The sequence below is a fragment of the Cornus florida genome, unplaced genomic scaffold (genome assembly GCF_030987335.1).
Source record: "Cornus florida cultivar Cherokee Brave unplaced genomic scaffold, ASM3098733v1 CherokeeBrave_3.0.0_Hap2_Chr01, whole genome shotgun sequence".
Lineage (NCBI taxonomy): Eukaryota > Viridiplantae > Streptophyta > Magnoliopsida > Cornales > Cornaceae > Cornus > Cornus florida.
Genome location: NW_026775571.1, coordinates 17,083,825 through 17,098,072, shown reverse-complemented (window position 1 = coordinate 17,098,072; position 14,248 = coordinate 17,083,825). Strand labels below are relative to the sequence as shown.

The following is a 14,248-nucleotide window of genomic DNA, read 5'->3' as shown; positions in this document are numbered from 1 at the left end:
ATTTGTTGATTTTGGAAGCTTGGGGATGTCGTAAAAATGATTATGGCTAGGGCTTGGCTCTAGTATGGGGGATTTGAGAGCCTTCTATTTTAGTGCGCATTTAGGGACAAGCACCCATGGGCTAGTAACCCAAATGATGCTTGGTGTCGGTTTTATTCCAGCGTGACGTCCAAGATTCCATTTGTTTGATTTCACATTTTAAATTCCAAGTTGTTTACTTTGCGAATTTATATTTTGTTATTTGACATTCGATGTTCAATATTGTTTAGTTGCTTATATGTTATGGTTTATGATGTGGATGTTCTAATGTAGCTTAGGATGATCCCTTAGTCTCACATTGGACATAGACATTAGGTGGCATGAACTACATGGATTGATTTATACAACTTATAAGGACTTGCAAAACTTTAGGTTATACGTATGTCCATTTCCTACTAGTAAACTTGTTTACTTACTCTCGTTGTTGGGACATTTTTCAGGTAAAGAACCTTACTTTAGGGATGTACAACGTCCTTGAGCTTGCTTATGGCTTGATGAGATTGGCGTATTTCCATTCATACACTTACTAGCATGATTTTGCTTTATTTCGGGTTAAATATGTCAAAATTTGTAACTTCTATTTGGGATATGTAATAAGTACCTAAATGCATTATTTGAGACTTATTTAATATGTATGTGATGAGGCCAAGGGCCAAGAATCTCATGCTTTATTTTTATGCTATTTGATATTATGCTTAATAATGAGAAAAATTGAAAAATGCGAAGTTTTAGCATAACAATTTTAGCTTGGATGGTGGGAATTGTGTTTTATCATTTTTCATAGTGTTCTTATATCATATATGACATGTGGCTATGGGCTAAACAATTATTTGAATGCATCAATGATAGTTGACTTCAAATTTTGCCTTAAAGGACCATTTTTCATGATTTTGGGGCTTGGACATGTCATATTTTGCATATGGTGTATTTTGAGGCCATGGGCCATTGGGACGCATTTTATTATGTATATTACACTTGCTAGAATGATCATATCGCATAACATATCATGGTTGTATGTTATGATTAATGGTAAGCTTCAAAATTTTCATTTTAAGGCGTTTTTTAGGTTTAATAGGTCGTATTTTGCGTTGGGCATAATTGAGGGTCATAGACCATTCCTACACACATTGAAACACTTATTATGTCTGCGTGCACAATTGTTTTAGCCCACAACTTCATATTTTGTCATTTGAACACTTGGTTGCTCTCATTTTTACATTTTTTGTAAAATCTGGTTTAGGGGTATTTTGGAAATTTTTCTTCAAAAATAAATTCTAGTCTTAATATGGTCACTTAGAAAATGTGATTTTAGGGGGGGTTTCTTCATAACTTTTTTCCAAAAAATGTTGTCTCGGCCTCCAAAACCCCACGTTAAATCTGATTTCCTAGTGCGCACTTCTTTAAGAAAAAAAAATGTGATCTCAAGGGTATTTTGGGCATTTTAAGTCAAAAATAAAATTTTATTTTGAGATGGTTAGCTTGGAAAAATAATTTTAAGAGGGGTTTCTTTTTCGTGTTTTTCCAAAAAAGATCGTTTCGGGGTCCAAAATCACGTTTGAAGTCGAAATTTTTTGGGCACATAACAGGTGGCAGCAGCCCCTTTTGCCGTCGCGACATTGATTTTTCATCAGGTCTTTTCTTCCTTGTCCGGACTCCATTTTGGGTGAATTTTTTTTTTGAAATTTGTTAATTTTTTGCTGTCTATCCAATGGTGTACTCAGTAGCACCTATAACTTTTTGAAAATTATGATTTTTCTCCTAGGGCTAAACTTGTCCGTTTTTAGAACTTCGCTTCCGCATTTTGTTTTCTTTTAAGTTCCATGGCTTTATAGGAAGCCATGTTTGTATCTTAGGGATGACGTATATCACTTGAGATTTTGTTTTCATGTGAAATAACCATTTTGCCCTCGGGGACATACTTGGTCCATTTCACCTTTTTGTTTCCGCATTTGTTTTTATTTTCGCTTCCGCATTCTGGATCTATTGTCGGGTCAACTTATGGGTCACATTGACTATCCGGGTTTGTGAAAATTTGGAACATCACATTCGAGGTTTGCCTAAATTGAAGATGCCTAAGAATAAAATACGTGGTCTGTGTCAATTAGGGAAACAAACTAGAATGTCACATAAGAGACTTATTCGTAAAGTCACTTCTTGACCTTTAGAATTGATACATATGGATTTGATGGGTCGCATAACACTTGATAGCATTGGAGGAAAAAGATATATGCTTGTTATGGTAGATAATTTTTCTAGATTCACTTTTGTTGCGTATTTGAGAGATAAATCTGATGCTTTTGTGAATTTCAAGTCTATTTGGCAACTTATTTAAAATGAGAAGGGATATCGAATTAATCGGATTAGGAGCGACAATGGAGGTGAATTCGAACTTAAGGAATTTATTGAATATTGTGATAAGTATGGCATTAAGCATGAATTTTTAGCACCGAAAACACCACAGCAGAATGGTGTAGTGGAAAGGAAAAATAAGACAATTGTAGGTATGTCACATACTATGCTTCATGATAATAAAATTTTAAGTCACTTTTGGGCTGACTCAGTACGTATTGCTTGTCACATCCTAAATAGAGTTTATCTTAGGCCAGGAACTAAAAAGACTTCATATGAACTGTGGTATGATAGAAATCCCACTGTTAAATACTTTAGAGTCTTTGGAAGTAAATGTTATATCTTTAGAGATAGGGAACACTTGGGAAAATTTGACTCTAGAAGTGATGAAGGTGTGTTTTTGGGTTATTCATAGAAAAGTCGGGCTTATAGGGTTTTTAATCTTAGAACCAAAGTGGTTATGGAGTCTATAAATGTTGTGTTTGATGATACAAAGCCTAAGATAACCTCTTCTCAACTTGTTGAAAAAGTAACTAATTTTGAAATTGTAGGAGAAATGATAAAACCTACAATTCATGAGGAAGAAGAGTTGAGAATTTAGGTGGAGAAAGTGAAGAGGTTGAAGAAGATGATGATGAGGAATTAGAGGTCACCACTGATGAACCAATAGGAATTCCTACACCATCCTTAGATATTCCAACATCTAGCAGTTCCAGAGTTCGATCGAGTTATCCAGTTGACAATGTGATAGCCCATGGGATAAGCTTGGTACTAGGAGTACAGTCCGTGATCATTTAGGACACTCATGTATTGTAGATGACATAGGACATTCATGTCATATGGCTTAGTTTGAACTAAAGAATGTTGATGAAGTTCTTCAAAATTCTAATTGGCTTATGGCTATGCAAGAAGAGTTATTGTAATTTGTGAAAAATGATGTTTGGAAATTAGTGCCTCGACCTAGTGATGTTCATATCATAAGGACCAAATGGATTTTTAAAAATAAACTTGATGAACATAGTCTTGTGATGAGAAATAAAGCTAGATTGGTTGCATAAGGATACACTTAAGTTGAAGGAATTGATTTTGATGGGACTTTTGCACCTGTTGCAAGACTTGAGTCTATTCGACTTCTTTTTGCTCTTGCATGTTACTTTAAATTCAAATTATTTCAAATGGATGTGAAAAATGCTTTTCTAAATGGTATTTTGCAGGGAGAAGTTTATGTAGCACAACCAAAAGGTTTCATTGATTTACATTATCCTGATTTTGTGTTTTATCTTAAAAAGGCTCTTTATGATTCAAAGCAAGCACCTAAAGCATGGTATGAGAAGTTAACTTTTATTTAATGTATAAGGGATTCAGAAGAGGAGGAGTCGATAAAACACTGTTTATTTTCAAGAAAGAAAAAGATTTTCTTGTTGCTCAAATATATGTGGATGATATTATTTTTGGTGCTACTTGTGATAACCTTGTTCATAATTTTGCTAATGATATGAGTAATACTTTTGAAATGAGCATGGTTGGTGAACTGACTTTCTTTCTAGGTTTCCAAGTGAAACAACTTAATGATGGAATTTTCATATCTTAACCAAAATATGCAAAGGAGCTAGTTAAGAAATTTGGTATGAAAGATTCAAAGTATGTTCAAACTCCTATTAGTACTTCATCCAAATTGGATAGAGACTCTGATCCTAATAAGATTGATTATTTCTTGTATAGGAGTATGATTGGTAGTTTGTTATATTTTGCAGCAACTAGGCTACATATTTCATTTAGTGTAGGTGTTTATACTAGATATCAAGCTGATCTTAGAGAACAACACATTCTTGCAATCAAGCGCATTATTCGTTATGTCAATAGTACATTAAATTATGGATTGCGTTATTCTTCTGAGTCTAACTCTGAGATTGCAGACTATATTGAGGCTGATTGAGCTGGTAATAAGGATGATAGAAAGAGTACTTCAGGTGGTTATTTCTATGTCGGTACTAATCTTGTTTCATGGTACAACAAGAAGCAAAATTATATATATTTATCATCTTGTGGGGCTGAATACATTGTTGCTGGAAATTGTTGCACACAATTGCTTTGGATGAAACAGATGCTTCTGGATTATAAAGTTGATCAAGGCACTATTGCTATCTTTTGTGATAATAGTAGTACAATTAATATTTCAAAGAATCCAGTTTTGCATTCTAGGACTAAGCACATTGACATTCGACATCACTTTTTTAGGGAACTTGTTGAACAAAATGTCGTGTCTTTGGAAAAAGTGCATACTGATCAGAATTTGGCTGATTTTCTCACTAAACCATTAAATGCTTCTAAGTTTTCTCATTTTAGGAGATCTATTGATGTCTGTTGTCTTGATTAGATACATTACAAAGACATAGTCTAGAAAGGATTTTCATGCATATCTTGAGTGTCTAGATTATGTTTTTGGGAAGTTAAGCAAATCATATTGATTGAGTATGTTGAACACAAGGAGTTTAATGACACATGGGTTATAAGTGTAAAACATATTATGGCTATGAATTGATGAAAATTGGTTTTGCTTACTTATTTCGTATAGTAAATGAATTATTGATAGTACATTTACTTGTGTTTGATGTTATTGTTTAGGTCAAAGATAATGTTAACATGATTGATCATTGTCTTGGAATTTAAACTTCGTTTATATGTTTTAGACCAAAAGAGTGAAAAGAAAAGAAAATTGAAAAACAGCTTGGAATGAAAAAGTTTTTGAAAAAGAAAGAAAAATATTTATTATTTTGAAAGAAAAAGGTGAGATGGAAAATGCTACCTTTGGGATTTGTCTGAAAGCTACCTTGACTCGAAACATATGAAGAGCTAGCTGGCCATAAGTGTGAAAGCCGCTAATGTGCAAAAAGAAAAACGGAGCACAAAGAGGGATAAAAAAAAAAAAAAAAAAAAAAAAAAAAAAAAAAAAAAAAAAAAATCTTTTGCACGTGTTGATTGTTTGATTTCTAAGAATGTGTGATATCATTGATTTATTATCTGAAATCTGAATAGTTGACAGATCATATGTTTTGGAACTTGGTGGTGATTTTACTACACTTACTAAGTTTGTGGAACTGAAAATAATTGATCTTGGTTATTTCTGTTGAAACATACAGTCCTCTGGAGTCTACATTCTAATTGGTTTCAATTTACAAGATTTATATGGTTGATTACTTCCTACTTCTAGGATATTTCTTCCTTGAGACCCTTGTTAATTTATGCCAAAAAGGGGGAGAGAGTTTAGAGTCTTATCATTCAGGGGGAGAGATACTTTTGCATTAAGGGGGAGAACTTTTTGCATTGAGGCATTGATCATTGCATGTGTTTACATTGCGTTGATATGCAGGCATTAAAATTTATTATTTTATGCTTGTGTTTATTTTCTTGATTTAGCTTCACGGGTAGTTGTGCGTGAGCTAATGGGCAAATTATAGGTTGCTACATGTGTTGAAGCTTTATGAAGTTCAAGAAAAATTCTGCAGTTTATTTTCTTTAACAATCATTGTAATTTACTTTCCTGCTTGGGTAGATTGCTGAATTGTTTTTAGAGTTTTGTCATGAAATTGCTAATGGGGGCGATTGTGAGATATGTATCTTATAATTGGCTAATTTCGTTGTCAAAACAAGTCCGATTGAGTTGTAATTTTTCGGTTCGAAATTTCAAAGATTGAATATCGGATGCAGATTTGAAGAAGTTCAAGTGTTTATGATATACTACACTTCGAGATCATGAGAACAATTCTCTAAGAGGCTTTGAGAGGTAGTGAGAACATTTAGGAAGGGTTTTGAAAGGTTTTAAATAAGATTTTACATTCTGTCCATCTTGAACTGGTTCAAGATTTATTGAACAGATTCAACATTACCAAAATTGCCAAAGTTTCAAGACTGGCCATCTTGAACCAGTTCAAGGGGGCTGAACTGGTTCAAGAATCATATGGATTCTTTGCTGGTCATCTTGAACCGGTTCAGCCCCTCTGAACCGGTTCAAGTAGTCCTGGCAGCATCAGGTTTCCAATTAGCTTGTCTGATTGTTTCATTTTTTATCCTAACTTCTTTCCAAGTCCTATGCACGAAAATTTTCATATTTTCTGAGGGATTAGGACTTTATAAACTCTATATAAACCTTGTTAGTCTTCTAGGTTTATTCATGGTTTTAAGGAAAATCAATTCTATATTTTGAGAAAGCCTTTTTGACAGAGAAAATTCAGAAAATCAAATCTGATTATTCTGAATTTATTTTTGAGAGCACACATACATATTCATGAGTGATTTAGTAGTGTTATTCTCTATCTCATCAGAATTGGAGCTATATTGAAGATTTAGATATTCTGAATGAAAAACAGGATTTAATTCTACTACATCGAGTTCAGATCTTGAAGAATAGAAGTAAAAGCAATCACACTTTGAAAGGATTAGAGCATTCGAGGAGTGTTGTCTGATATACCTGCTACTTTTCTACAAAGATCAAGCATAAGCCTGAGGTCAAGTTGTTGTTGGACAGGGAGTTGTAAAGCCAGAGGATTGTCAGTAATTTGTGTTTGGTAAAATGATAGGGTGTGAGTTAGAGTCAAAGTTCGGTGTACTTTGTTTTAAACATAGTGGATCAGTTTACTTTGGATTGAATAATCCACGAGGTTTTTCCCATGCAAACAGTTGACGTATTTTATCAACTGGGGTTTCCTCGCTAAAAATCCTAGTGCAATCTCTCTAACCCTAACTTGCTTTACTTTTAAGTATCTATATTTATGATTGTGGATGTTTAAATTGATCCTATAATTTAATCAATCATAAATTGCACAAGTTGACCTAATAATCAAATCTAGTTCATTAAAGGAGTCGATCACAATTAAAATCAACTAATAGCTTCCGCATCCCGCGTTAACACTGTTTTCACAAAAAAGTCTCAAGGAACGAGGATCCTCCGCCACTAATCCATATAAATAATTGTCTATTTTTCTTATATAAATTTTCCCCTAAATAATAAAATACTTTCAATTCGAAAGATGAAGAAAAATATGTCATTAAATAATTTGATTATTTATGAGACTTATTTCCCATGGAATTAATACAAGAAATAAAACACATTTATTTACATTTTACTTCTCTCCCGAGTGGAGGGGGGACTTGGTTTTGAATTTGAGACTTCTTGTAAAGTGGTGTACTACTTGTTGTGTTGATTTTATTTGCAACCAACTCTTCACTTGTTTTTTTTTTTTTTGTCTCTTTTCTTCTCACTCTGAAATTAATACCTATAAAACATTAAAAAAAAAAAAAAACACATATAAGAATATTTAAATAATATAAAAGACTAATTAAATATTTATTTTGGAATATAAAATAATGGATTTTGTGCACTTATAACTAGCCTAATTCAGCGAGGCTTCCGACATTACTGGTTTTAGAAAGAGTTGGATGTACACAACTTTACCTTTAGAAGAAGAAGTTGTTTCTGGTTTCAAACCCGATCACCTGCAGGTCACAATGGAATCACTTTTAAATCAAAGAAATCTAACATATGAAATTTAGTATGATTGAGCATTGTCAATGGCCCCCTCACACACAGTGTAATCAAAAAGTGTCTCTCTGTAGTTCTTTAATGCCAAAAGAAAATACATGGATAAAGCTTCATTGAATGATTGATAGCAAATTAGGCTCAGTTTCTTCAAGAGTAATAACTATGGTTAATTCATGACAAATGTTTACTCTAGACTGATACAACTCTTAGCTCTCTCCCCTAAATTCTCTCTGAAAAAACATTTGTGTAAAATACTTGAATGACCAAACTCAAAACTATGGTTGATGGTGATAAAAACAATTTATTCCTGATCATCACTGAGCTGTTACATACTAATTGACAATATCAAAACATGACATGATCAACTTCATAGTGAAAACCATTACTACTAATTATCAACCAAAGATCAATTCAATGAAGCAATAAAACAATCACAGATAGGAAAACAGTGAGAGAAGATACCCCATCTTCCCTAAAAATGGTGTGTGAATGAGAGGACTGAAAACAAAGTCCCTATGAAAGTGAGAATTAGGAACAGAATGCCAAGAATGAGACCTGCAACTGCCAAAGGAGTCTTGCGAAAACTCTGGAGCCAAGCCTGCCAGCTGGTTTTTTTGCCGTGCCCATTCACTTGCTCACAAAGACCATTGTAGTAGTACTCCTTCACATCCGTTTCTCCGTGTAGCTTCTTGAACAAATTAAGAATGTCTTCCCATTCCTTCTTCTTATTGGCGATAATCCGTGTCTGGTACAGCAATCTCAGGTCTTCTTTGGATTGGATGAGGCTCTTCACGAAACCGGCATAAGATGTGATGTACTTTTTCCGATCACAGTAACAATGCTCCAGTGCAATGAGGTTCCTAAGAACAACTTCTGTGTAATCGTCTACTTTCAGAGGGGGCATTTTGAGTACTCCATGGGAAAATTTCATGTCCAATAAGCTTTCTCTGTTGGCCCTCTCGAAGCTAATTCCTGCTTTTTGGAGCTTTTTCGCGTTAGCCAAGCTTTGCTTTGCTCCACTAATTGACTCCACTTCTGCATATGTTGGGAGGTAAAAGTGGAGGACTAAGTCAAGTAAATGGTTGAAGTCCTGGCTAAATTTCCCTTGAAGAATTGGAACATTTCCCGGAATCAATTTCTTGAAGAAACGCAAGGCAAGCTCTACGAGGGACTGAGTACATTGGTTGGGAATTGGGACGAGGCTAAAGAGACGCTGAAGGATAAAGAAGGGGATCTGGTTTTCGAGCAGTAGCATGTCACTCCTCACGTGGAGAAACCTCTCCTTCGTGATGAAAAACGGATCATCTCTACGCCTCAACCCTTTGATAGAGTACTTGAACAAGATTTCAATGATGAAACAACCATCAACTAACATCATCTGTACAAATTCATCACTTCCCAGCTCGAATTTTTCCCCATAGCATTTCCTAGCTTTGTTTTCCAACTCTCTCAGAGCCTTCACACAACTGTCCAAGCTTGCCTCCACATTTGGTTTCTGATTGAGGAGTCTCGTGTTGAGATAGCCACATTTGTTATCCTCCATGTCCAATCTTTCCTCCACTTTTGGTTTCCGATTGAGGAGCGTGTTGAGATAGCACCATTTGTTATCCTCCATGGCCTTTGAAGCTTCTTCACCGTGGTGTAAAGGGCCGATAGAGACTAATTTGGGGACGTATTTATCTTCAGATTGGTTAGAGTGTTTATCCGGGACCCTGCAAATACTATGAGTGAGGGCAACTCTTTCGATCTTTTCTTTGATGGAGAATACAAGATTATCTTCTGGTACAATTTCAAGTGCCACATGATCTGTGTGTATTAGTCTCCGTGATCTACTTTCCGATTCCATCTTTTACTTCCAACTTGTTAGAAGTGGCTTCCTCTGTATCTTCAATCGAGCTCAATTCAATGATTGATAGATGAAGCTAGCTAGCAGACACTGAAATGGTATAATTTGGTTAGGATTAGTTACTGCAATAAAACTAACTCTATAAGAAGAAAGACCTTCCCTATCACTTTTGCGGTTTAACAATTTATCAATCTTGTAGAAATGTTTGGGAGAAAAAAGTCATTTTCATAGGAAAAAATGTGCTAGTCCTTGATATATTCACATTGGTGTTTAAAACCAATTACCCAAAAGATTAAACTGTTAAAGGATTGTTCCGAACAATATACATCAAACCCTCACACCCTCCCTCATGTGTCGCCGCGTTTAAAGCAACAAATAAGAAAGAACACAAGATCATTTACGTGCTTCCACACATAACCTACGTGCACGGGAGACGAGGGGGGAAGTTGTTTCTTATTCGGTGCGTCTCAATGGAGATCACATCATCAACACAATAACAATTAAAGAAAATTAGTGACAACAATTAAGGACTGTGATTTAAGGAATCTACCATCAACATCTCACCATTTCAACACAAAAATATCTCTCCTCTCTACCAACAACATTCTACAAATGGAGACTCAGACCAAAAAGATCAAAACAGAATACAAACTTGTCTACAGAAGATTAAGATTAGAGACCTAAAAGGCTAAACCCAAGTTGAAACTGTTAAAACAAATGGTGCAATGATGTATAACAAGCTCTAATAATGTAACAAACATTTTGAGAACTAGAATAGAGAACTATCTTTTTTTATTTTTTAATTACAAAAAAAAAAAAAAAAAAAAAAAACCTATTTTCTTATTCCTGATATTGAAATTCTCTTGATGGATCACAATAACGTAAGACTTTGAGATATACCAAAGCATTCTTCATATGCAATTCAATAAATATCTCTATACTACCAAAATGAAGAACAGAGAGAAGAAATGTGAACTTACCTGAATTGGGAAAGATCATTTAGATGCATAGAACATTGAAGCATTTGTTTGCATTGGTATTGCCAGTTCAAGCCATAAGAAATTTAAGTAGCTATATATATATATATATATATATATATAGATATATGTATATGTATGTATGTATGTATATATGTATGTATGTACTACAATCCAGAATAATCAAAGATAGGAATCTAAGGTGACTTGGTGGGTTTGTTTGTAGAAATTAATAAGCTAATCCTAATACATGTAGAAAGCAAACAAGCAATGTGTTTATATTCTAGAGCTTTAGTACAGTCCTGTCTGACAAGAATTTTATAGTCTTGGACAGAAAGAAAAGCTTTGTTCCGAGTACGTTTAATGTGTTAACTTCTTTGAGAATTCAGGAATTAATAACAGTAAATTTACTGTGATTGAAAAGAATATTAATTCTTTAACTAAAAAGACTAATGCTTGCTATTTTTAAGCTTTTACAAGTCTTGCTTAACAGATCTCGGCAATCCTTGGGATGGAAATACAAGTACATAGTACAATTGAAAAAATTACAGACCAAATTGAGGAAATTATGGGTTTTAGAAATAAATCAATTTTTTGTAGCTGGATGTAAATTTCAATAAAGTGATCAGCAGTAAAACCCCATAATGTTAGCATCCAGTTGTACAATGTGTGTGTTGAGTGTATGTAATTAAAGCAGAGAAATCAGTAGCCCTTAGCCAGAAAATTATGAGGCAGGGTAACTTATATAGTGGGGTTTTTTAGGTAATTTCAGTGGGGAATTTCAAAATTTTATGGGTACAAAATGCAATAAAAAAAAATGAATTCAGAGGTATATAATAGAATAATAAAAAATTGCCCTCATTCCTCAATGCAATGGGGTGGCTAATATTTTTTTTGGGTGGACTAACACTAGTAATATATATATATATATATATATATATTGGCTGAGTTAAAATTGCCTATACTAAGATTTTTTTTTTTTTTTTTTTTTTTTTTTTTTTCATTTTTTGGGGTGGGCTCAAGCCCACCCCTAGATTTGCCCTTGCCTCAATGGGTCCTACTTAACCTTAGCAGAAGGCCGAGGGTTCAAGTCCGCATACAATCTAGCAAAGCCGCCAAAGTGGATCAAGTATTGATAATGATCCACTTCCAAATATGAATGCATGGGCTTCAAAACAAACTTGTTGAAATTGTATCCGAAAATATGTCAACATGTGCATTTGACATGTCACGCTCCAATTTTTCTAACATAAGAAACCTTTTTCTGTATTAAAATATAATACGTGACTCGCATAATTCATCCACAAGAACTCCCCATGCTTAAGTCAGTAGTAAGAAATTCCATTTAAAATTCCACCATTCCAAAGGAAATCTATGACATCCACCCACAAAATAAAATTTCACCAACTAGGTGAACCTTATTACAAAATTTCATGCTAAGAAACAATGATAAAATAAATATGTGAAAAATCCGGAAAATCTCCATCTCCCCTTGAACCTCCTTTGCAAGCTAAATCCATGTACAACTGAAAGTGATAAAGGGGTAAACTCACAAACTCAACAAGAAATTGCTAAACACTATAATCGTTTAGCAAGTCAATTATTACTTATAATATATATATATATATATATATATATATATATATATATATATAAGTGACCATAAAAAATCTACAAATCACCGTACTATCTAATAATTAATGTAACGACCCGAACCCGTAGGTTCGAACCGCCAACCGGGTCCTTACCCGAACCTGAGGTCACCTAAGTCAATCCACATCATATCTAGCGTTCATGCATCGTCCACGCATTCTAAATAAACTTCAAGAATGCTCAAAACAACCTTCCAAGGCTCGGGATAACTTATACCAAAGAAGAAGACAATGTGCACAAAACAATATCATTTCGGTCGACCGAAATGGAGCTTCGGTAGGTCGAAATGGCCCCGGAATTGGCCATTGTACCGGTCGACCGAAATGGCCATTTCGGTCGGCCGGTTGTGACCCAAATAGTATCTTAACCTACTAGAATGATCGGCCGACCGAAGTGCCCATTTCGGTCGGCCGAAATGGCCCTGCGAGCTAAAAAAACCTGTTATTGGATTACAGCAACTTGAAACTTTGCATAAGACTTGCTATGGAACCTAAAGATTGATTTATCCCTTCCCATACATACATGAATTCATAGAACGCAACTTAGCAATACCCATCGACATCAAAATACATGAATCTTCATAGTTTCTTATAAAGAATAAAAGTTTATAAGATTTACATTCCATGAGTTCCATTTGGTTCCATTACTTCTACAATTGCAACATTATACAAAATTACATTGTATCGATACAAAAGGTCATGGTTCATGCTTCTATACAAAGGATAGCTAGGTGATAGTCCCAGTCCAATCTAGATTTGTGGTGGATTTCGTCCGCCACCTCTTTTCCCAATCCTGAAAAATATTAAAATAATGGGGTGAGCTAAATGCTCAGTAGGAAATGTCTAAGACACATCTTTTATGACCCCGTGAATCCACATAAGGAATAGAGTACAAGTAAGTGGGGTCATACCTCGGGGAAAACAAGTAAAACAACGATAATATCAACAATGCATGCTCAAGTCATCTAACCACCAAGGTATAATGTATACCAATGCAATGCCATGCCATGTAATGTCACTCCCCATTTCCGAAACAATACCGTTTCAACTTCCAAACCGTTAGTGCAATCCGACCCAAGGTACCTCCAAGGCATCACGAGGGAGGGGTTGGCTAGCTTTCCCTGACCACATGGCATCTCCATGGCGTCGTTTGGGCTTAGGTAGCTCAACCACACTAGAGTCTCTTTCTAGCCCCCCTCTATATCACACTAACACCACGGACCACTAAGCGCCTCCTAGGCGTCCGAGTTTTCACAAACACTTTCAAAACGTTTTCCCAAAATAATTCCATTTGTTTTAAAAATACTTTCCCCTTTTTCTTTCCCAATGGATGCATAAATGCTTTATGCTTTACAATTTACCATAATTTTCACATCATCAAACCTTAACAACATTTCATACTAAAGAAGAAATTTCTCATGAATTTATAGCATGCTTTAAATCCAACAAATTTTTTGGCAATTACACATATTAAACAAGAACATAATTACTAAAGCATGCTTTCCATATCCAATCAACAAATCATACGCACATAAGTTATTTACACATAGCTTACATAAAGATACACATTATATATCTAGCATCATGGCAATTTCTCAAGAAAAATTTACAATTTACCATACTATACTTCAATTATATGGGATTAATTCATAAAGAATCTAAGAGATTGCAAATTAGAACACCCCTGCATTAATGGAGATGAAAACCCCCAAAATCCCCGAATTCAAACCCTAACTTTGAAATTCAAGGGTTGGCCAAATTGGTGCTCGGCTCCTATCAAATCAACAGCCTCGACGAGCCTTACAACTTTGTAGAAAGAAGTGCTATCAAATTCCCAAATGTGTAG

General features: G+C 34.7%; 1 protein-coding gene across 2 annotated transcripts; it reads right to left on the bottom strand.

The window, feature by feature from the left end:
* Positions 1–7,408: 7,408 nt before the first annotated feature.
* LOC132308594 (UPF0481 protein At3g47200-like) lies at positions 7,409–10,992 on the bottom strand. Of its 2 annotated transcripts, XM_059807663.1 has the most exons (4): positions 10,754–10,992; positions 8,483–9,863; positions 7,841–7,881; positions 7,409–7,661 (listed from the first exon to the last, which is right to left on the bottom strand). In XM_059807663.1, the coding sequence occupies exons 2-3, from the start codon at positions 9,771–9,773 to the stop codon at positions 7,868–7,870; spliced, it is 1,305 nt and encodes a 434-aa protein (XP_059663646.1). In that variant the 5' UTR covers positions 9,774–9,863; positions 10,754–10,992; the 3' UTR covers positions 7,409–7,661; positions 7,841–7,867. The 2 variants fall into 2 exon arrangements, with proteins under 2 accessions (XP_059663646.1, XP_059663087.1); XM_059807104.1 differs by lacking the exons at positions 7,409–7,661; positions 7,841–7,881 and having other exon boundaries at positions 8,123–9,863.
* Between the last annotated feature and the right edge of the window lie 3,256 nt (positions 10,993–14,248).